The sequence below is a fragment of the Microcaecilia unicolor genome, chromosome 5 (genome assembly GCF_901765095.1).
Source record: "Microcaecilia unicolor chromosome 5, aMicUni1.1, whole genome shotgun sequence".
NCBI classification, from domain to species: Eukaryota; Metazoa; Chordata; class Amphibia; order Gymnophiona; family Siphonopidae; genus Microcaecilia; species Microcaecilia unicolor.
This window is the reverse complement of record NC_044035.1, coordinates 297,527,038-297,548,962: the sequence shown is the minus strand read 5'-3', so window position 1 is coordinate 297,548,962 and position 21,925 is coordinate 297,527,038. Positions and strand designations below refer to the sequence as shown.

The 21,925-nt window shown below is 42.3% G+C and overlaps 1 protein-coding gene across 1 annotated transcript in view; it reads left to right on the top strand.

The window, feature by feature from the left end:
• The window catches only part of MMP2 (matrix metallopeptidase 2), an 85,903-nt gene that overhangs the window by 47,606 nt on the left and 16,372 nt on the right, over positions 1 to 21,925 (top strand). The window contains exons 9-11 of the mRNA XM_030204313.1: positions 5,612 to 5,750; positions 7,583 to 7,719; positions 14,763 to 14,922. Coding sequence (XP_030060173.1) covers positions 5,612 to 5,750; positions 7,583 to 7,719; positions 14,763 to 14,922 — 436 coding nt within the window. The remainder of the gene's footprint in view (positions 1 to 5,611; positions 5,751 to 7,582; positions 7,720 to 14,762; positions 14,923 to 21,925) is intronic.

Genomic DNA, 21,925 nt, shown 5'->3' with positions numbered 1-21,925 from the left:
ATAAATGTGTGTGTGGCAGCACAAACACATTTATGTGCTGGTTTTCAACCTGTGGACATTTTTGATGAGTTTTTTTTTCTAAATGGATTTGTATGCTGCCCATACTCGATGCATATATGTTTTTAAAATGCTAGTGAAACTTGAGACATCTTGACCTGAATGTCTCAATTCTGACTTCTATGACCTGTCTAAAATAAGGCTGAAAATTGGCCCTTATCTGCCATCATGTTCTAGGTTTCTATGTTTCTAAAATGGCGTACCATAGGAAGCACTGAGGAGTCATGTGGTAACTACCAAATGTGCACGCTAAAAAAAATTTTGTATTTTTTTTTAGGCGGTGTCAGGGGCAGCGAGTAGGCATTTCTGTGCTAAACCAGTTAGCACAGCTACATTACAACACGATAACTGGCTAGTGCATGGATACTGCCTACAAATACTGGAGTGGAGGAGTGGCCTAATGGTTAGTGCAGTGGGTTGCAGACCTGGGGAACCGGTTCAATTCCTGCTGCTGCCTGATAGTTGGCAGTGGGTTGAGATTCTGGGGAACCAGGTTCAATTCCCTCTGCAGCTTCGTGTGACCCTGGGCAAGTCACTGAGCTCTCCATTGCCCCAGGTATAATATATAACTTAGATTATGAGCCCATTAGGAACACTGCAAAGTACCTGTAATAGAAATTATAAACCACATAGTTGTCTCAAGGATCATTTGCTGATATCAAGTGCTGAAAATAAATAAATAAATAAACATGGATGGTGGTAAGTGTACATCAGGGGCGTAGCCAGTGGTGTGCTGGTAAATTTTTAACAACAGGCTCTCTCCCCAGTCCACCTCTGCGCCCCCCCCCCCCCCCCCCGTCCACCTCTGCGCTCCCTCCCGTCCACTTCTGTGCCCTCTGTCTACTTCTTCACGTCCCCCCCCCCCCCCCCCCCCCACCCAATTGCAGAGCTGGCTATTCCCAGGGAGAGAGTTAGCTGGTAAAAGTTTACCAACAGGCTCTCTCTCTGGGCATAGCCAGCCCTGCAATTTGGGTGGGGGGCGGGGGGGGGGACACAACACATTTCTCCCCCCCCCCCCTACTCGTGCAGGCATGCTACACATATGCTTATTTATTCAATATCACAATTCTTCATGTACAGCCACAAAACAACCTTTTAGGGTGGATAGTGTTCACAATGAGCTCCTTCTATTACCGACCAGACAGAGATAAGTTTTCTGTTTTCGCACAGTGTAAGTTATCACAAGAAAAAAAATATAAGAAAACCAATATGGGCTGCATTAGGGGCTTATGGCCCATTTATGTTTAAACAAAAGAAATCTGCATGAAACAAAATATTTATTTTTATTTTGACTAATAAAACCACTTGCCCCTGAAACATGTTCAAAACAGAATAATCCATTTGTGTATCTAAAAGATAAACTTCTACAAAACAGATTAAGATCTCATTCCATATGCCCCAATGAAAGGAGAGTTTAATTCTACCGCCATTTAATTTCAATATATATTCCATCATCTTTATAACACCAGGCATCCCAAGGTAGATTACAACAACAGTTAAGATGAACCCATCAGGAAACAGGATATCCTCACTGAAATTTGGCCATCTGTATTGTATACAGTGTATTTAATTATTATTATTATTATTATTATTTTTAGTGTAAAAAATGTGCACAAAATACAGTTTAAAATTGCTGTGTCTTCCAGCTACAATAATTTTTAAAGATTTTTTAGTAATATTCAATTGTTATTATCTTATGGGAAGCTTTCAAACAAGTTAAAAAGTTGTCCAATAAGTAAAAAAAAAAACCCAAAAACTTTAGACCTCTGCCTTTTTTTTTTTTTAATATTCTATTTATTGATTTTCCATTACATTTACATCATAAACATAAATGGCATTACAAAAGTCTAGTTTTCATAGACATATATCCAAAAAGGAAAGAAATAAAGAAAAAAAGAAAAAAGGAAAAAAGATATATTATATTAGACCACATATTTGTTGATCCAAGGTATAGGTATACATTTAAATTCAAAATATATAAGAAAATTTAACAGGAAAGGGCAAGAACACAAGTCAGGGCAGCCGATAATTACAATTTAAGTTAACGCCAAATTACTCTTTGCTAGCAATGTATGTTTTAAGTTTTTCAGGTTCGAAAAAAATATAATTAGTTGATTGTAAGGAAATACAACATTTACATGGAAATTTAAGATTAAAGGTCCCACCTAATTGTATGACCCTTGTTTTTAATAATAAAAAATCTCTCCTTTTTCTTTGTGTCTCTCGAGAGAGATCAGGAAATACCTGGATTTTCGAACCCAAAAAGGGTGTGGAAATATGGCGGAAAAACAACCTAAAGATATTGTTACGGTCCAGTTCCAGAGCAAAAGCTACCAGGAGTGTCATCCTCTCTGTGATAACCTCCATTGAATTTTCAAGGAACTGAGTTAAATTTAGTTGAGGAGAGGAAATTATCCCCTTACCTGCCCCAGAGATGTAAAGAACTCGAGTTAATGGAGGAAAAGCTTCTGAGGGAATCCCCAGAATTTCAGTAAAATATTTTTTTAACATCTCTTTGGCGGGAATTAATGGGGACTTGGGGAAATTCAAAAACCGGAGGTTATTTCTCCTCTGCTGATTCTCCATATATTCAATTTTTTTCCTTTGAACGTTATTATCCTTCATTAAAGCTTGAATAAAGTTCTTGTTAGAGTTTACCTCAGTTTCAATGGAGTCCACCCTAGATGTTTGCTCGGTTACCTTTCCGGATATATCAGTCTGAGCCTGTGACAATTTCTCTAAAGAACCTGCTACCTGGAGTAGCGTGGCGTTCAATCCTTGAATTGCCTCCCAAATGGAGTCCATGGTGATAACCGCTGGTTTCACTATCTCCTGATTTCCCACAGAGGATTCGTCCCGATTCCATACAGGCTGAGAGGCCTTCGGCGTCAAGCCTGCCTGCTGTGATGTTCCAATCGGAGATGAAGTAGCCACGGGGTCTCCACCGCCAGCCGCAGGGGTAACACTTCCGGATACCACCGTCGGCTGGTTCGCCGTAGCCAACAGAATTCCTCCGGGTCTCAAGGGGGTTATCCTCAGAGGGGGGCTCAATGACACTCCCTCTGTGCTGAGGTCCAAGATCTCCGTTGGACCGCTCGAAGCGCCGGCTTGAGTCCTCTGAACTACCAGACCCGATTGCTCTAGCGTCATTTGACGAGCGGCTAGGGGATTCGCCTGACCCGTGGAGCAGGGTGTTCCAAGCTTCCCCTTTCTCTTACCCATTGTGAAATAGGTAAGTTCTCAGCTAGAAATTTCGCATCGGGCAGCAGGAGCTGCCGTTCATGCGACCTTCACAATCGCCATCTTGGATCCGGAGCCACAGACCTCTGCCTTTTAAGGCACTACTCCTATCCAACTGAAGCAGCTTTAGACAAACAATAAAAAACGACAATGTGGATGCAGCAGCTCATAAGTTTGCTTGCTTTGGGGGAGTGGAAACAGAGATTAACCAAACTGGCTTCCTTGCTTACCTCGGCGTCTCATCACTTCAAACCCTCCTTGGTCCCGATGGTGTCCTTTGCCTGCTGCGTCCTGTCTACGCAGAAACAGCAAGTTGAATCAGAGTAGGCGGGACGTGGCAGCAGAAGGACCCCGACGCCGGCATCCTGTCTTAACTACTGCCTGCTGCAGGTACGGTAACGGAACTGTTCGGTTCGGAGGATGGTGGAGGTGGCGGCGCCGGTGGCGGTGGGGTAAAGGTTGAGGGGGGAGCAGCGGCTGGGGAGGGGAGAGAGGTTGAGGGAGGGAGCGGAATCAGCGGATGTTGAAAATCTTCAACGCATGGGGCGGGAAGGGCAACGATCAGCCTAGCAGCCAGCAGGGCTCTCCTCTGTCCTCTATGGCACCTGAATTCTCAGGAGGACAGTGGCGGGGCAGCCAAGCTGAGGTTAGAGTCAGATGTATCTGTTTTTTACCATTTGCCTGTGTTTGGGCATGCGTGCCTCCAGCCTTCCATTGCAAATAGTGGGGGGAAAAAACCCCTTCACATCCCGGCTGAGAGCACAACAACCGACTCGCAAAATTGTTCAAAAACGAACAACCGGCTCTGCAGAGCCGATGCGAGCCGGCTCCAGCACACCACTGGGCGTAGCTATGTGGGGCCACAAGGGCCTGGGCCTCCGTAGATTTGGGACTGGACCCCCCTGCCAATGACCCTCTCAACCCCCCCTCCCGCTGCCAACCCACCGTCGCCTACCTTTGCTGGCAGGGGACCCCAACCCCTGCCAGCCGAGGTCCTCTTCTTCCTTCGTTCTGTTTCTGAGTCTGACGTCCTGCACATTGTACAGGCAGGACATCAGACTCACAGAAACAGAACGAAGCCTTGCAGATTGCAAGGCTTCGTTCTGTTCTGTTTCTGAGTGTGACATCCTGACGTCAGACTCAGGAACAGAACGAAGGAAGAAGAGGACCTTGGCTGGTGGGGGTTGGGGTCCCCCGCCAGGAAAGATAGGCGACGGCGGGGGAGGGTTGGCGGCGGGAGGGGGGGTCAAGAGGGTCGTCGGCAGGGGGGGGGGTCAAAGTTGTTGTTGGTGGCAGCGGGGGGGGGGGGGGGTCGGCAACGGCGGGGGGGGGGGGGTGGCGGCGCCGGGGGGGCTAAAATGTGCCCCCTCACATTGGCTTCTGGACCCCTCTCCCACTGAAGTCTGGTTACACCCCTGGTGCACACACATTAATTTTACAAAATGGTCATGTGGTAATGCCATTAGCTTGTGGTCATTAACACAAAAAAACAGAAGAAAAGCTAGTTTAATGGCCTTTAGCGCACAAGAAAGACCCATGAAAGGCTTAATAAAAGGGCCCCTTAGTAAACAAATCTAATTTAGTAGACCGAATAGAATTTATTGGTATTTATCTGACATCATTTACTATATTATGATATACACTAGCAGGGATGAGAGTGAAGTGAAGAAAGTGGCTTTACACACCAACATTGGCAGAAGGGATAGAGAATAAGCATGTGACACAAGATCATTGTAAGAGGATGATTTTCAAAAGATCTAGCCGCCCGACTTGCAAACTTCATCACCCAGATTTCCCAAATTAAATATTTGCATCTTCATTTTCAAAGGGAAACCCTACACAAGAGATCTAGAGAAAAGAGATAAAATATTAAAAATAGGAAAAAAAACTGTTTTGCCAATGAACCAGCCACAACCTCTGTTCCCTTCCTCTATAAGTTTCAAAATTTGGATGATTCTTTACAGGCTTTCAGTTTGCCCAATTCAATTTTAAGTAGAGGAGTGTGGTAGCCGCGTTAGTCCACTCTTAAGGTTATCAATAGAAATCAAACAAAATAAAACATGGAAATAAAAAAGGTATCATCTTATTTTCTTTTCCATGTTTTATTTTGTTTGATTTCTATTGATAACCCAATTCAATTAAAAGTACATTTCAGAGGAACAGAACTTTCACAGCTAAGTGAGTCTCGATTTTTAACCACTGATACAGATGTACAATGCTGGAAAGCTCTTGTGGGAAAAACAATCATAATTTTTGCTATTCTTTTTTATTTGTAGTCATTCTCTTTTTTTGGACATTACATTCTCTGTTTCAGGTGGTTCCTCCGAAGGGCCTGGTCCAGGTCCTGGTCCAGTTCCAACATTAGGACCAGTCACTCCAGAACTGTGCACCAAAGATATTGTGTTTGATGGTGTTGCACAAATTAGAGGAGAAATATTCTTCTTTAAAGACAGGTAAAGTGTAATACTGCCATCAGGTGTCTTATCTTTCTTCAGTGAGAGCACTGAGGGGCCCTTTTACAAAGTGGCGGTCACCCCAACATGGGCGTACCACACGCTGTCCCAGAACTACTGCTGGCACAACGCGGCCAGCAGCAGTAGTTCCAGCTCCAGCATGAACATTTCCAGCGCACTGTAAAAAAATATTTTTCTAGTGTGGCGCTAACCTGGCGGTAATCAGACAACGCTGTGCACTGCCCAGATAATGGTGGGTTACCGAGGGAGCTGTTACTGCCACCCACTTCCACAGGGCCCTTTTTCCCGCAGCTTAGTAAAAGGACCCCTGAGTTGACTGATGCACGTGGGCAACAATATAAAGGGGCCAGTATATTTGAAACATAATCCCTCCCCCTAATTCCCTTTCTAAAATACCTCACCACATATCCAATTACCTTTCCATAGTACCCCACAGCCCCCATACCTCTCACTTCCCCCATCTCAGATGGCTTAACAAGTATTGCACATAGCATAGGGCAGTGGTTCCAAAACTTGGTCCTGAGTGCACCCCAGCCAATCAGGTTTTCAGGATATCCATGATGAATATTCATGAGAGAGATTTGCAAGCAGTGGAGGCAGTGCAAGTAAATCACTCTCATTAATATTCTTTGTGGATATCCTGAAAACCTGACTGGCTGGGGTGCACCCAGGACCAGGTTTGGGAACCACTGGCCTAGGGTAAACATTTTTGCTTTCTAAATTGCTGCCAGCTTGGACTGAAAGAGTGAAAACATTTCTGCAGAATCCACCTAAGCACTCAGAAAAGTCAATATTGTTGTTGGCCTTTTTGTTTTAGGTTTTTTTTTTTCCCTTGTACTAAAATGTACCACAACCTAGAATGGCTGAAATCATTTTGCAATAGGTCCAACAAACACAAAATCATAGATGTAATGTGCAAAATTGCCATTCCCCAACCTAATGAATAGAGGCACTGAAGGTTTCTAAATATGCACATCATATGCAACAATTAATGTGGCCATACACTTTTCTACATGTTATTGCTCTTGGAATTGGAAACACAAGTGCCCCTGATTTAGAAGCTTGACCCCTAACAGTAATATAATGTAAGCCACATTGAGCCTGCAAATGGGTGGGAAAATGTGGGGTACAAATGTTGCAAATAAATAAATAATACTGGAAGATTACCGTTAAGAGTCGACCAATGTCATTTTGAACCCAGGACTTGATGGGGCAGGAGTGACAGGGATCATTCCTGCCTGCTGCTAGACACCAGAGAAAACTGGGTAGGTGTCAGGGAGGGTTCTGTGGGGATTGTTTTTAATGTCAGGGGTGAAGGTCTTGAATTGTATCAGAGAGATTGGGAGATGAGATAATTTATCCTATCTCTAGTCCTTTTAAGAGATTGTGGGTTCAGCTTGGGACCTGCTATCTTTATTACTGTAGGCTAGTGAACTCCCACAATAAATGTCTTATTTTACTGCAGTTTAGTAACTTTAAGATGTATAAGTGCTGCTGAAAAACCTTATAACTCTTTTTAGAAGTTATACAATGACTACATTACAGATTATTTACCTCATTATGTTCAGCTGTGAGGTATAGTCTTGCCACTTACACTACAGAAGCATGTCTAATTGATTTTTCAAAACAGCAAGACAAATATTTCATCCCAATGCAGTTAAAGTGAATGATTCCCGAGTAAAGGAAGGTATCTACACTTTTCCTCTGTTGGAGTTTGTGTATGCATCATGTGCCTGCCCAGAAATGATGAGAAACAGATGTGCCAATGAATGAGTCCACTGTAAATCTTTTGCAATTTTCTTTTCCTTCAGATTCATATGGAGGACTGTAAACCCTCGAAATAAACCCACAGGTCCTCTTCTTGTGGCTACCTTCTGGCCCGAAGTGCCAGAAAAAATTGATGCTATCTATGAGGATCCCCAGGAAGAGAAAACAGTAATTTTTGCAGGTAAAACTTTTGCAGTAAAACGTTTTTTAAAAAATTGGTTTGTTCTTACTGAAAGGTTTTTGTATTTTTTTTATTGTAAGCAGAGACCTCCAGTATTAAAGAGATTTCAGCATCCTGTGCAGAATATCTGAATGCTTAAATCTTGTAGTTGGTAGTTTTGAAAAGGGATCCAACTGCTTAACCATAGAAATAGGCAACTAGATTCTTTCTTTGAAAATAGTACTGCACGATACTGGCATATATGTGCTTTAAATGAAGACATTTCCAAGGGCATTACTTGGTCTGTGCGGGGAGGGGGGGCAGACTGTGGATAAAACTATATGAATATAATGGGCCTGACATTCAAAGTGATTTAAGCAGGTGAAAGAGGCACCTGCCTGCTTAAATCACGCTCAGTGGCTGAACAGAGGCACTGTGGCTGAATATTGGTACTAACTGGCTATGTTGAAAGTGGGCCAATTATAGAATATGCTTAGTCGGCACTGATTTCAGCGCCAATCTTTTAGGTGCCATATATAGAATCTCCTCCTAAGCACTAACGGGCAACATTCAGCAGGAGATGACCAGGAATCTCCCGCTGAATATTGCCAGTTAAGTGTCATTTAACCATTCAGGAGCCATTCCTGGCTGGTTAAATGGATTTAAATATTGGGGGGAGTAACTTTTCTAGACTATAGGGTAGTTTTATAGCAGGCTGCCTAGGCTGAGAGGGCAAGAAGGAGCCTATTATGGGGATATTTTACAAAGACACATAGACCCTTTGGCATGAATTCAGTAAATGGCACTCAAAATTTGTCTCCGAAAAAAAAATCAGCATTCCGAGATGGGCGCTTCTTTATAGAATAGCGAGAAGCACCAGGATCTGCGCTCAACTTTGGGCATGAGGATTTACACCGACTGAAACCAGGTGTAAATCCCAGCATGCAAGTTGGGTGCTGATCCACAGTATTCTATAATAGTGTGTTTATATTATGGGAATGCCCCTGACCCTCCCATGTCCCTCCTGTGGTAACGCCCCCTTTGCAGATCCTCATGGAAACTCCTAGGCGTTATTCTACAAATGGGCACATAAGTGTGTTTTTGCACAGATCTGCCATTGCTGCCTCGTTTAGGTGCCTTGCATCCAATAAAATACTTTTCTGTGCTGAAAATTCATATATAGAATTTCCCCATCTGTGTCTATGTAAAATAATAGTAGAAATCCTACACAATTGTGGCTATAATGCACTTGCATACATATACTTCACCCTGAAAGCAGGCATAAATGTGTATGTAAAAGCTGTACAACCATGTATATTTTATAAAGAATGTGCATATTTCCTGAGGCTGCTTGCGCTCCGTCCAAGGACAGGCTTACTTGCCTATCCTGTAAAAGCATATGCTATCGTGTCATGTATCCCCCGGATAATTTTATGAAAGTCTTTTCTATACTGAAAAAAAGTCTTTATAAAATTACCCACCAAGAACTGTATATGTGAGTACTCTTATACCCAAGGACCTTAAAGGATTTCTAAAAAAAGAAATTATTTACATATAAATATGTATCTGTCTCCACATTTTATTTAATTTCAGCATTTATATCCCACTTTAATCATCAGCTTCTTTTCCCCTCACATTGCGCATGCTCAATTTCATCAAAACCCCTGAGTGCCCTAAGCACATGCTTATTTTGCTTAATGGTTAATCCAGGGCTAATGAGGATGCCTAAATTCTAGGTATCCATTGTTACACCAGAAATAGACTTGGTGTAACCTCAGGCAACCAAATGTGGCAAAGGGATGTGTATCTTACAGTATTCTGTAAATTGTATGCATAAGTGCAGCCCCACCCATGCTCCGCTGCTGCTTTTAACTCCTAACCCTTATTCACTTGTTCAGAACCCTTATTTTATCATCCTCACTTTAATATTCCCTTATCTCTTGTTTGTTCTGTCTGTCCTAATTAGATTGTAAGCTTTGTCAAGCAGGGACTGTCTCTTCATGTTCAAGTGTATAGTGCTGCGTACGTCTAGTAGCGCTTTAGAAATGATAAGTAGTAGCTCCTGAGTATGCCTCCCTTGCATTTAGGCATCATCCTACTTAGGTGTGCCTTTACAGAATAGCATTTAGAGGACTGATGACATTTACTCACACATTTATGCACTCATGTGCACATTAAAGTCAGTGTTCTCTACATTTACACATGTAGGGCCAGATTCTATTTAAAGTGCCTAAAAAATCTCCATGGTAAACATTTCCGCCCAAGAGTATTCTATAAGCAGCACCTAGATTTAGGCATGATATATAGAATATGCTTAGTTGATATTGTAGCCCCTAAAACTATGAACGTCCATTTACACCAACAAAAATGTGTCATAAATCCCTGCATGTAGATTTACATGCCCTGGGTCATATTCTATAACTACGTACGTAAATTTTGGAATACCCACAAAATGCTCATTTTCCCGCCCATAATCACGCCCCTTTTGAACTGCACGCATTAGAATTTAGACGCAGTATGTTACTGAATATGCTTGGGGATTTGTGCATGTAAATACTAATTAGTGCTTGTTAAGAGCCCCTTTTACAAAGGCACACTAGCGTTTTTAGCATACTCTAAAAATAAGTGTGTGCTAAATGCTAGAGACACTCATATATTCCAGTGGGCATCTCTAGCGTTTAGCGCACACTAAAAATGCTAGTGCACCTTTGTAAAAGACCCCTAAGTGCTGTTATCAATGCTGATTAGCTTGTTAAGCCAATTAAGTTACGCATGTTGTTATGGAATTTGCTTAGATTTTGGCGTGGAACGCTAGGCGTGCTATATAGAATCCAGGAGGTAATATGTGCATAATGTAAATGCCCTGTTTTAGAATAAGTTTCCTAAATGTGCAATTTAAGATACTGCCTCATTACATTACATTATTTATTTATTAGGCTTTAGTTATTGCATTTAATGAATTAATTATTAAATGTATTATAAATAATTAAATTAATAATATGATAATTATTAATTATATAATTATATAATAATTTAAATAGCACATGTTTGTTTACTAAGCCACATGGCAATGCCAACACAGCCCATTGGACTGTGTTTGCATTAGCGCATGGCTTAGTAGACATGGGGGATAATATTATAATTATGTAATAATAATAATTATTATTAATTAAGTTGTACTAAAATTAGGATGGCCTTATGTGTAAATGAGGGAGAATTAAAGATTAAGCTTTATTAGATGTACAGAAAACAGTCTGTAATGCTCTCTCTAGCTGATGTTTTCATGGGCACAGTAAAGTCAACACCTCTCTCAACCAGATGTTAAATTCTTACCATGCATGGCTAGTCTTTAAATTCTTTTTGCAAGCTGGTTCAGAATGAAAAGTTTAATCAGTATTAGAGGGGGAGATATTCCCCCCTCTGTACTGCTAACAGATCTTCTCCCAATTGGCAGCCCTATCTTCCTTACCCCCCCCCCCCCTCAATTGCAGGTATGCAGTCCCCTCCCCCCCCCCCCAAACCAAAAAATGCCCTTCTGGAGAACTCCTCTTACCACCTCCTCCTCCCTCAAAACAGCTCTCAAATCACAGGTTTCCTCTGAGTGCATTATACTCCTGCCAGTGGAAAGTCCTGAGCCATGCTCAGTTCCCCTCTAGATCTTTCTGTAATGAACATACCATTCCAGAGGGAACCCACAGTTCACAGACAGGAAGGACTGTGGACATCTACCCACATCACCATTCACCACATTGCAAGCAGTATGGCTTTGATATCTCTCCTGCCTGCAAAAGCATGCAACATGCATGTTAAGCTTGTTCTCTCTCACACAGTGACAGATTTTTCAATGTCTTATTGCACCGACCTCTGTTTTGATAAGTCTTCAATATATTTAGATTTCTGGGTCCTTTCTGGTTTTCTAATTTTCATAACTTTATAAGACCAAGCAAATAGAACTGTGTTCCTGTAGCTAACAAATATGGATATTATTATACATTTCATTTCACATCAAATTATATGTCTGCTGTAGTACATTTTTTAAGAAAGGACGCCAGTAATAAATTACAGATGTCCTGATGTCAATTGGTAGAAATTACATCATAAAATAATTTTAAAAGAACAGTCAAAACATATAAATACTCCACAAAAAACATTTGTGTATTGGATTGGCACTGTGGCTTGGGCCACAGCATTGTGTGCTGCAAAGCAGGAAACTCAAGCATGTCTGCCTTGTCCAACTTGGATTAGGAATATCACAGAGACAAAAAGGCTCATTTTCAAAGCACATAGACTTACAAAGGTGAGCACCAAAATGTTTTATCCAAGGGAAACAGGGATGGAAGCTAGCGCTACTGTTTGTCCTGACCGTAAAGAACAGAGCCAAGGGATTGGCTTGGAATAAGTATCCTTCCTACTCTTGGGGCCAGTGACAGCTTCTAATATTGGATGATGGGGGTCGGGGGAGGGGAGGGTGGTTGTGATAACTAGAAAGGAGAAATACAAAAAAAAAGCACAAAGGGCCGTTCAAGCGTGGATAGTCGAGCTCCTTATTGGACCCAATGGCACCCTGTGAAAAGAAACCGGTAAAAAAAAAACAGACAAAAGAAACCAGACAAAAGAGTTCCAAACAAAAAAAGTTCCCGACATAAAAGTCCCTGACAAAATAGACTCCTGACAAAAGGGTCTGATGAAATAGATTTACTGAGAAAGTCCATGGCTTGTCACTTGAAAGTCCTGGCACCTGCCTACAGCTTGACTTCATTATCCACACTTGGTATCTAGTGAAAATCATAAATCTGCTTGACAAGATAATACAGCTTGATTATGGAGGTTTCCCTGCCCTGTTTTGTGTAGAGTCTATTTTGTCTTGGGGTTTTTGGGGGAGTTTTTTTTTTTGCCATGGTCTGTTTTGGTTTTACTCTGTTTTGTTAGGGGTTTTTTGTCGGGTTTTTTTTGTCATGGTCTATTATGCCGGGGTGCCGGACCCAACACAGGGCGTGTTTTGGCATTAAATATCTGCGTCAGGGGATGATAGAGTCAGTCTATCTAAATTGCATTAAAAACATGTAATTAGCAAACTGAAACTGGTTAGTTTCACTCACAAAAACTCAGAACTTGTCATAGCATACCGAAGTCCAAATTATCAGGTCCAGTAAAGTGCTCTTGACTTGGTGCTTTTTTTGTATTTCTATTGTTGTGTGTACTTCGACCCTCTCTTCAAACAACTAGCAAGGAAAATTTATCATTACATTTTCTGTACTGGATGATATTCGGCTCACGGAGGTCAGCGATTTCAAAGCTGCTGACAGCTGCAAACTGAATTGGACCTGGACTTTAACTTTAACCTTCTTCATAGTCGCCTAATAAACTCCAGCGCAACTCAATCCCAGACTTCTGTTATTTCCAGAGGTAGCGTTACCATATTTGTCATGACACATGACACAAAATAAAATTCAGCCCACCCCACCATGCCCTTTATGCCCTCGCACCGCAGTGTCACCTTGACACCCCCCAAGAAAGCTAGATTCTATAAGTAGCAAAAATACTGGTAAAGTAACAGAAATGCATTTTCTTCCATGCGAAATACAAAATAAACATGACATGCTCATGAAATGCGTAGACATGTACATTTCATGAGCATGTTCCTCTTTTCTTTCCCTCCCATCCATATGCAGCATATCCCCCTCTCCTCACCATCCCCTTCTATGTTTTCCCTCCATCTTCCCACCCACTCTTTATGTCCCCTCCCCAATCTTTTTTCTAGCATCCCTCCACCCACCTTTTTTTACAGCTCCCGTCCTCCCTTTCTCCACCCACATGACTCCATCCTCATCCTATCCCCTCCCATCCCATCCCATCTCGTACCTTATCATGCCTGAGGGTCTAATGACCTCTTCAGGGCAGCCCCCTCTTTCCTGCCTGGCGCTGCCACAGACCACTTTTGCTGCTGGCACCAATTCAAAATGGCTGCTGAGAGTTCTAGCGGTGACTTCACAAGACTTCTGCAGCAGTCTTACAAGGCTACCATTGGAACTGTCGGCAGCCATTTTGAAGTGGCCTGTTGGCACTGCTTCAAAATGGCTGCTGAGAGTTCCAGCAGTGACCTCACAAGACTTCTGCGGAAGTCTCACGAGGCCACCACTGGAACTGTCGGCAGCCATTTTGAAGTGACGTCAGCAGCAAGAGCAGTCTGTGGCAGCCCCAGGCAGGAAAAAGGGGTATGTATGAAAGGGGACCCTGAGGCCCGCTAAGACAGCCTGCCCACCCACTAGCCTGCCCACAAACCCGGAAAAGCTGGCAGGCTGGCAAAACCCACCCATACGCCCCCGTAATGTCCTCAAAAAGAGGACATGTCCGAGTAAAGCCGGACATATGGTGACCCTACCCAGAGGGAACACCTTTTCCAACATACTCCTCAGGTATATTTACAGGGGCACTTTCTTTCAGGGGCTATATACATATTCACATGGCTCTTGCCCTTGCTGTCCCGTAGAGAGATTTTATTTCCACGCCTCCTCGCCAGTGGCATAGCTATGGGGTCCTTGGGGGCCTTTGCCCCCCCCCTCCCCCAATTTGGATCTGGGGCCCCTGGTTTGGCTGGCGGAGGTCCCCAACCCCAGCCAGAGAAGATTTTCTCCAGCACTGCTCCCCACCGGCATTGCCTGCCCTGTTTCCCCTAACGTCGTGTGCATGCAGCTGGGGCTGGGTTCAAGTGGGCAATGAGTGAGCATGCCTACTATGCAAGTAATTGCTTGCTTTTTGATGAGAGGCCTTTCTGTACATATATCAGCATTGTACATGTGGAAAAGGTTTATAAACTTACCTCTCTACTATTGATTGTCATTCTTATGTAAGTGTATATAGTATGGGGTGGAAAGCCCGCATCCCGATAGGATGGGTCGCAGTTGCCTGGGTGCATTGAGTTCATAACTTGAGAGTATAGAAAAGAAACATATGAGTATCATTTTTAAACATGTAATGGAACTACTGTAGATACTTAATCTAAGAATACATCTATATTGTTGATTTCAAGTGAATTTAATAGGGCATATATCGTTTTTATTTAGGAAATGAATACTGGGTTTATTCAGCAAGCACTTTGGAAAGAGGATACCCGAAGAGGCTCTCCAGTCTTGAGTTACCTTCTGATGTACAACACGTTGATGCAGCTTTTAACTGGAAAAAAAACAAAAAGACATACATTTTCTCAGGAGATAAGTTCTGGAGGTAAGATAATTCCTTCAGGATTTACAACAAGTTGTTGGAGGAAATACCCATAATAGAAGTCACACCCTGGATCTGATGCTGCAGTTTGCCCCAGAAATGATTTAGGGGTCTGTTTACTAAGCCATGCTAGTGGCTTCCGCACGGCATTGCTGACACAGCCCATTCAAAGTGAATGGGCTGTGTCGGCACTAGCGCACAGCCAGCCGCACTAGCGGCTTAGTAAACCCAGCGTTAGAGGCTGTAGAATTGGGCTCTGCTTCCATTGCCCTGTTCAAACCATTTTCTAACTAAATTTGTGCTAACTATCCTGACCTTTAGTAAGCATTTGAGGAAGGGGAAGGAGAGCCAGCTGAGATGGAAGATTGATTAGGATTTTTTTAGTCAGGTAGGTCTGGAAGAGGAGATGAACAGAAGGAGGAGAGCTAAGACTCCCTCATTTGGTGAGTTGGCTTGTGAATAAATGGAATAGGGTTATGACAGAGTCTGAATCAAGTGGCTCTAAGAAAGGTTCAATTAAAAAAAAAAAAGGATATACAAAGCTCCCTGATTTACAGGTAGCTTAAGGATGATGAAACATGAAATTTAGGAAGAACCTAGTAGATCTGGAGGCATTATAGGACAGAAATACTGGCAAAGTATAATTTCCGGCAGTCAACTATTTCATCAGCTATGCATGAAAGGGCATTTGTTGAAGATGGTATAAATGTGATAAATTAAGGCTAATTTGGAGATTAAAGTATTTGATTCTCCAGGGCAATCTGAGAATGGTAAACCAATCTTTGGTTTGGGTAAGTTTGGATTATTGCAATGGACTCCCTCAAAAGTACATCAAGGTTTGTAGATTAATAAAATTATAGCTGCGTGATTTCTGACAGCATATAATTGCAGAGAACATATCACCTCATACTTGGAAAGATTGCGATGGTTACATGTTAATGTGAACCACTATGAACGCTTGAGGTAATGGCAGGTTATAAATGTACAAAACTTATAAAACTTAGCCACTCAATATCCACCTGGCAGTGGTAAGCATTTCTTTAAATTTTGACTGCTGCCAGCTGAATTAAACCCAGATTTTCAGTGTCAGCCCCTATCTGGGTACAAGCACTGAACATTCAGGTATTAGGCAACCTGCTTGGGAGTTACCCAGATATCACCAGGATTCAAAAGCAATACCTGGATAGCTACCCAATTAACTTAAAACAGCCTTTTTGCTGTCCTGAGTTAACCAGATATTTGTCCAGGTACCACCACTGAATATCAGCAGTGCCCAGGTTACTTCTGGCTCTGCCCCAACTCTACTCTGGACCACCTTGGCACTAACCAGATAATACTGTGCTGCTCTGGTTTCAATACATGCTACCATACACTTCTTATAGACACCGTTTTTTCATTTAACTCATTTTTTTAAATAAAATTTTTATATACTATTAAACTGTGGATTGTGAGATAGTGTAAATCTAATATTTTAGTGCTCAGTAAAACTCATATTGCTCCAGCTGGTCTACTGATTAGCTATATGCAGTACTCAACATCACAGCACTACAGCCCTACCTCCCTCCTTATGCGTACTCTTCTCAAAAGCAAAAAGTAATCACTTATCTTAGGGCTGGAGTTTCATGATTTCTGCTGTGTGCGGGTATGGCTCAACCTCCGGAGCAACAATGGAAATGCACTCGTGCTCGTGATGTGTAAGTGAATTCTTTATTTCTTTCCTCCTCCGTATCAGCTGTGATATTCTATCTCTATGCCGTTCTCGTTCTCAACACAAGCTGTGTTTTGCGATACTGTCACGTCATCAGGAGAACTTATGGTGTCTGTCTCGGAGTCCTTTTCCTTTTTATATGATGGTCTAGAATATAAATGTGCATTATTGTTATTTCCATATTCATTATGTGAAAATCTTATAATACTCAAATCACTAACAGAGTGACCATATCTTAAACATTTTTCATTATTTTCATTTGTGAATCAATCTCATGCATCTATGGTGCTCCTGATCAGTAGACCAGCTGATCAGGACCCTTTTTACTGCAGCGGGTAAAAAGCCCCCCACAAAAAGCCATGTGGTAAGATAACCCTTACCGCCTAGCCAGGCAGCAGGGAGCACTTACCTTCACCCATTGAGAAGGCGGTAAGGGCTCCCGCTGTAACCCAGCAGTAACCAGGCAGCACGTGGCAATGCCCAGTTACTGCTGGGTTAACGGCATGCTAGAGAAACAAAAGAATTCCGGAGCGCCGGAAATGGTGCAAGCTCCAGCCGGAACTACCGCTGGTGGCTACGTTGGGCTGGCGGTAGTTCCGATTTAGCATGTGGTAAGGCCAAATTGGGCTTACCATTGCTTTGTAAAGGACCCTCTTAGTATTACACATACATCGAAAACAAAGCCTGCAAGCTATTTGCAAACAATGAACAGAGCTCCTAAATTATTTTAGCAAAATTAGCCTCAGCTCCAAAACACTACTGTAAATGCAAAATAATCAAAAGGAGACTTAAAGGCCCTTTTACCAAGCTGTGGGAAAAAGGACCCTGTGCTGGTGGTGAGGGTCATTTTTCCTGCAAGCCAGGGCCCTTTTTACTGCAGTCAGTAAAAAAGACCCCAGGCACATATGGCCATGCGATGGGTAGCCATTACCACCACCTACTGAGGTGGCGATAAGGGCTCCTGCGGTAACCCGGCAGTAACTGGGCAGCACACGGTGATGCTCAATTACTGACGGGTTATTACTGTGCAAGCCATTTCCAGGAGTTTTCTTTTCTCCCAGAAATGGTGTGCGCTCAGGGTGGGACTACCGCTGATGGCCACATTGGGCCGGGAGTAGTGCTGAAAGAGCAAGCGGTAAGCCCTCGTTGGGCTTACCTCCACTCCATAAAAGGGCCCTTTATTCCTATCACAGGCTAGCAACACCCAGAAAAAAAGAGTGGCAGAAACTCTCCTAGAGAGAAAAAAATCCCAATCTGAAAAACCAGGTGAAGCAACAAACCAGCTCAAATTATTCACATGATTGCATGAAGTATTCAGTTCTACTAGCAGGAAAAAAAAAACCCTAATGTGCACAAAAAAACGCTTGAGAGAGCAACATTTATCTTAGTACTCCAGCGTCCCAAAATGTCAGTGATTCCCAAAAGCAAATCTTGTATCAACCGAGGATTGTAATCCACAATTCACTTGTAGCTTCATCCAAAATAGATCCCCAACAAGAGTCTAATAGTCGCTAGTAGAACTGAATGCTTCTTGCAATCATGTGAATAATTTGAGCTGGTTTGTTGCTCCACCTGTTTTTTTTTTTTTTTGATTATTCACCTCAGGGTTCAAAATAAACAGCCTATAATATCCAATTTCCTTACTTTCACTTTTGTGAAGAATAATGTCATCCACCTGTCTCCAGTCCTCCAGTTTATATTTCATGCTATTTGAATAAAAAGACAAATCAAAATATTTTAATAGAATCCCACAAAACATCCCAGATGAACCAGATTACACTCTTACAAAAAAGCTCCAGATGTTGCAGAACACAGCAAATAAACTGATTGTACCTTTTTTGTCTATAAATTGCGTGACACCATTTTTAGGGGTTCTTTTATTAAAGTGCGCCAAAAAATGGCTTGCAGTAGTGTAGGCACGGGTTTTGGGCACGCGCCAATCCATTTTTCAGTGCACCCAAAAACAGGCCTTTTAAAAACTTTTTGCTGAAAATGGACGTGCGGAAAAAGTCAAAATTGCCGCTTGTCCATTTTGGGTGGTGGAAACGAAAACAGTAACGGAATTCAAACATGCGTGGGATAAACATAAAGGAATCCTGTTCAGAAGGAATGGATCCTAAGGAGCTTAGCCGAGATTGGGTGGCAGAGCCGGTGGCGGGAGGCGGGGATGGTGCTGGGCAGACTTATACGGTCTGTGCCAGAGCCGGTGGTGGGAGGCGGGACTGGTGGTTGGGAGGCGGGGATAGTGCTGGGCAGACTTATACAGTCTGTGCCAGAACCGGTGGTGGGAGGCGGGGCTGGTGGTTGGGAGGCGGGGCTGGTGGTTGGGAGGCGGGGATAGTGCTGGGCAGACTTATACGGTCTGTGCCCTGAAAAGGACAGGTACAAATCAAGGTAAGGTATACACAAAAAGTAGCACATGTGAGTTTATCTTGTTGGGCAGACTGGATGGACCATGCAGGTGTTTTTTTGCCGTCATCTACTATGTTACTATGATACCTTACTGCCAGCCATTAACCTAGCGGTAAAGTCTCACGTGGTAACAGGGTGGTAATGACCTACATGTGCCAAATGCCACTTGGCCCGCGTAGCTGATGCACGCCAGAAAATAAAAAATATTTTTGGTGCGCGCTTAGCAGACACGCGCCAAAAATGAAATTACTGCAAGGGCCATACAGTAGCCGTTCGGTAACTCCATTTTGGCACACGTTGGGTGCACGTAGATGCTTACACAGCTTAGTAAAAGGGCCCCTTGGTGTCTCTTCATTGGCTACCAATAAGAGCTCAAAAAGAATTTAAAGTTGTTTGCCTAGCACCTGAGCTTCTTTCTAATCTGGTCTTCTCTCAACATACATTTGTTGAGATTAAAAGATGCTTTAATTTTACGCTTTCCGTCATTTAAAACAGTATGCTTTAAAGAATTCTTGAACAATTCTTTTCAAGCAGTCCAGATATAGAATGCACTATCCACCTTAATAGAACATTTTACTACTTTACCTTTCGTAAACAACTAAAAACGTATCTATTTCAAAAATATTTCTGTTAGTTTTATATCAACCCAGTCCTCAAGACATACCAAGATATCCACAATTTCCATTCACTTCCTCCACTGTATGCAAATCCATCTCATGCATATTCATTGTGGGTATCCTGAAAACCTGACTGCCTAGGTGCGTCCTGAGGACTGGTTTGAGAACCCCTGTCTTACTGTAAACTGCTTTGGACCAACTATTGGCATTATGTAATCTATAAGAGACTAGATTAGATTAGATTATGCAACACCTGTAAATTCTAAAAAAAAAAATCTTCAAAGGTTTAAAAAGTCAGGCTAGCTTTTCTCTAATAAGTTTATTTGTCTTGTGTTAAGTCCCAATGCCTTGCTAAGGAGCAACAAGTTACTATGAATACTTGCCCCCATCCCTTGTGCCATTTTTTAAATTGGGCCAGCTGACCCCAGGTCCTTCTTTTCCTCTCACAAGTGGGGCAAAGGAGCATCTAGGGTCAATGGTACCAGTTTAAAACATGATTCCAGTATTTCAGAAGCAAATAGGAATTTCTTCTGCCCCCATCAGGAGAGGATGCAGGGTGGGAGATGAGTTTTCAGAAGGGGAATACCTGTTATGAAATGGTGATTTGGAAGGCCAGGGAAGAGGCTTACCAGTAGCCTAGTTTTCTTGTTCATTTTTGGTCTGGGTCAAGGACCAAAAATAACCTTTTTGACAGGGAGGGTAGAGGGGCCTTTATAAGCCCTAAGGCCCCATTATAATATGGTGGCCCTGGAATGGGGACCCACAAACATACTCTGATCTGGCTGGGAATACTCAGCTTTCCCAGCCATGGTGATATGTGGCACTTACTAAAACGTAGCACTCGGGTACCACAGTTTAGTAAATTCTGTGAGAACTTTTCTAAGGTAAAATATTGTTTTAATATGCCATTTTGCTGCAACTAAGTAAATAGAAGCCAAAAGAATGTATCTTTGGGCCTTATTCAAAAAGAGTATTTTGTTTTGTTTTGTAAGCACAGAATGGAAAATGACATTTTTGACTAAGGCTCTTTAGTTGGGTGTTATTGCCTATCAATTTAAATGAAGGAACGTTGGAAAGACAAGTAGTTATAATGCTGTAATCTCTCTCAATTAGATTAAATATGAGTTTTCATTAATATTTCAGGTTTAATAATTTCATGTGTTTACAGTATATACCCTTACTTTGGTTACTTTCCATTTTGTGCCTGTGGATTATTGTCCTTTGTTCCCTCGACATGGTTTTGATAATCTGCATCCTTAGGCCGCTTAATGTAATATATCTTTCATATTTCAAATAGTATTTCCATCATGCTTCTTTCCCAAGTACTAAAATACTTATCTGTTTCTAAAGATAATAATAAAACAGTTGAAACAATACAACTCTATTGAACCTAAACAGCACACAGAAACAGACAATTTTGTTGTTTTCTTCAGTGGTGAATAACTAATAATGGGATTTACACAGCATCTAACAGTCATTCACACCGCAGGCACAATTCCAACAAATTTATCACAAAGAAACCATGACCCACTGAATATCAAATTTCACATAAAATCATAGATCAAAATTTTATCAGCAATTTTTTTAGTAAATAAATTCAGCACAACTTTTCAAAATTTTTGCATATAAACAACAAACATAAACCCCAAATAGCCAGTCACTGACAAGCCAGCCAATGAACTCAGTACCCAACAAGGGGCCTGCGGTGCTTCAGGGCCCAAACTTGCAATCCACTCAAGGCAGTGACGCACTTAAGCTTGTTAAATTCCCTCTTTTGATAGACACATAACCCACAGTCTCATATATCATCCCTTTCTCATGCCCACCTTCGACCAACCACCCAAAACCTGACTCCTCCCTAAAGCAATCTTCCCACAACCATCCAACCACCCAGAGCCCATGAAAGGGAATGGCTGAGAGGGGCAAAAAATCCTCAGAAGAACCAACACCTCCTTTCCCTCCCTGCCTACCCGCCCAAAAATAAAAGCCTGCAGAACATTTCTGATGCTCCAGACCCCCATTGGTCCAGCTGCCACTCCCCCACCATCAATCTACATTCTCCCTGCTGACTGCCCTTTCTTTTGGCCAATCCTAACATCATCAGCTCTTTTAATCATCCACCTTGATTTAACTCCCTCCATGCCAGCAAGCTCAGCCATGTTAAATTGCTCAATACTAGCTGTTTTTGAGCCCATTATTACATTAAAACAAGACTCCTAAGATTGCTGGGTAATCTTAAGCGCTGTTAGGGATGTGAATGTAGAGATGT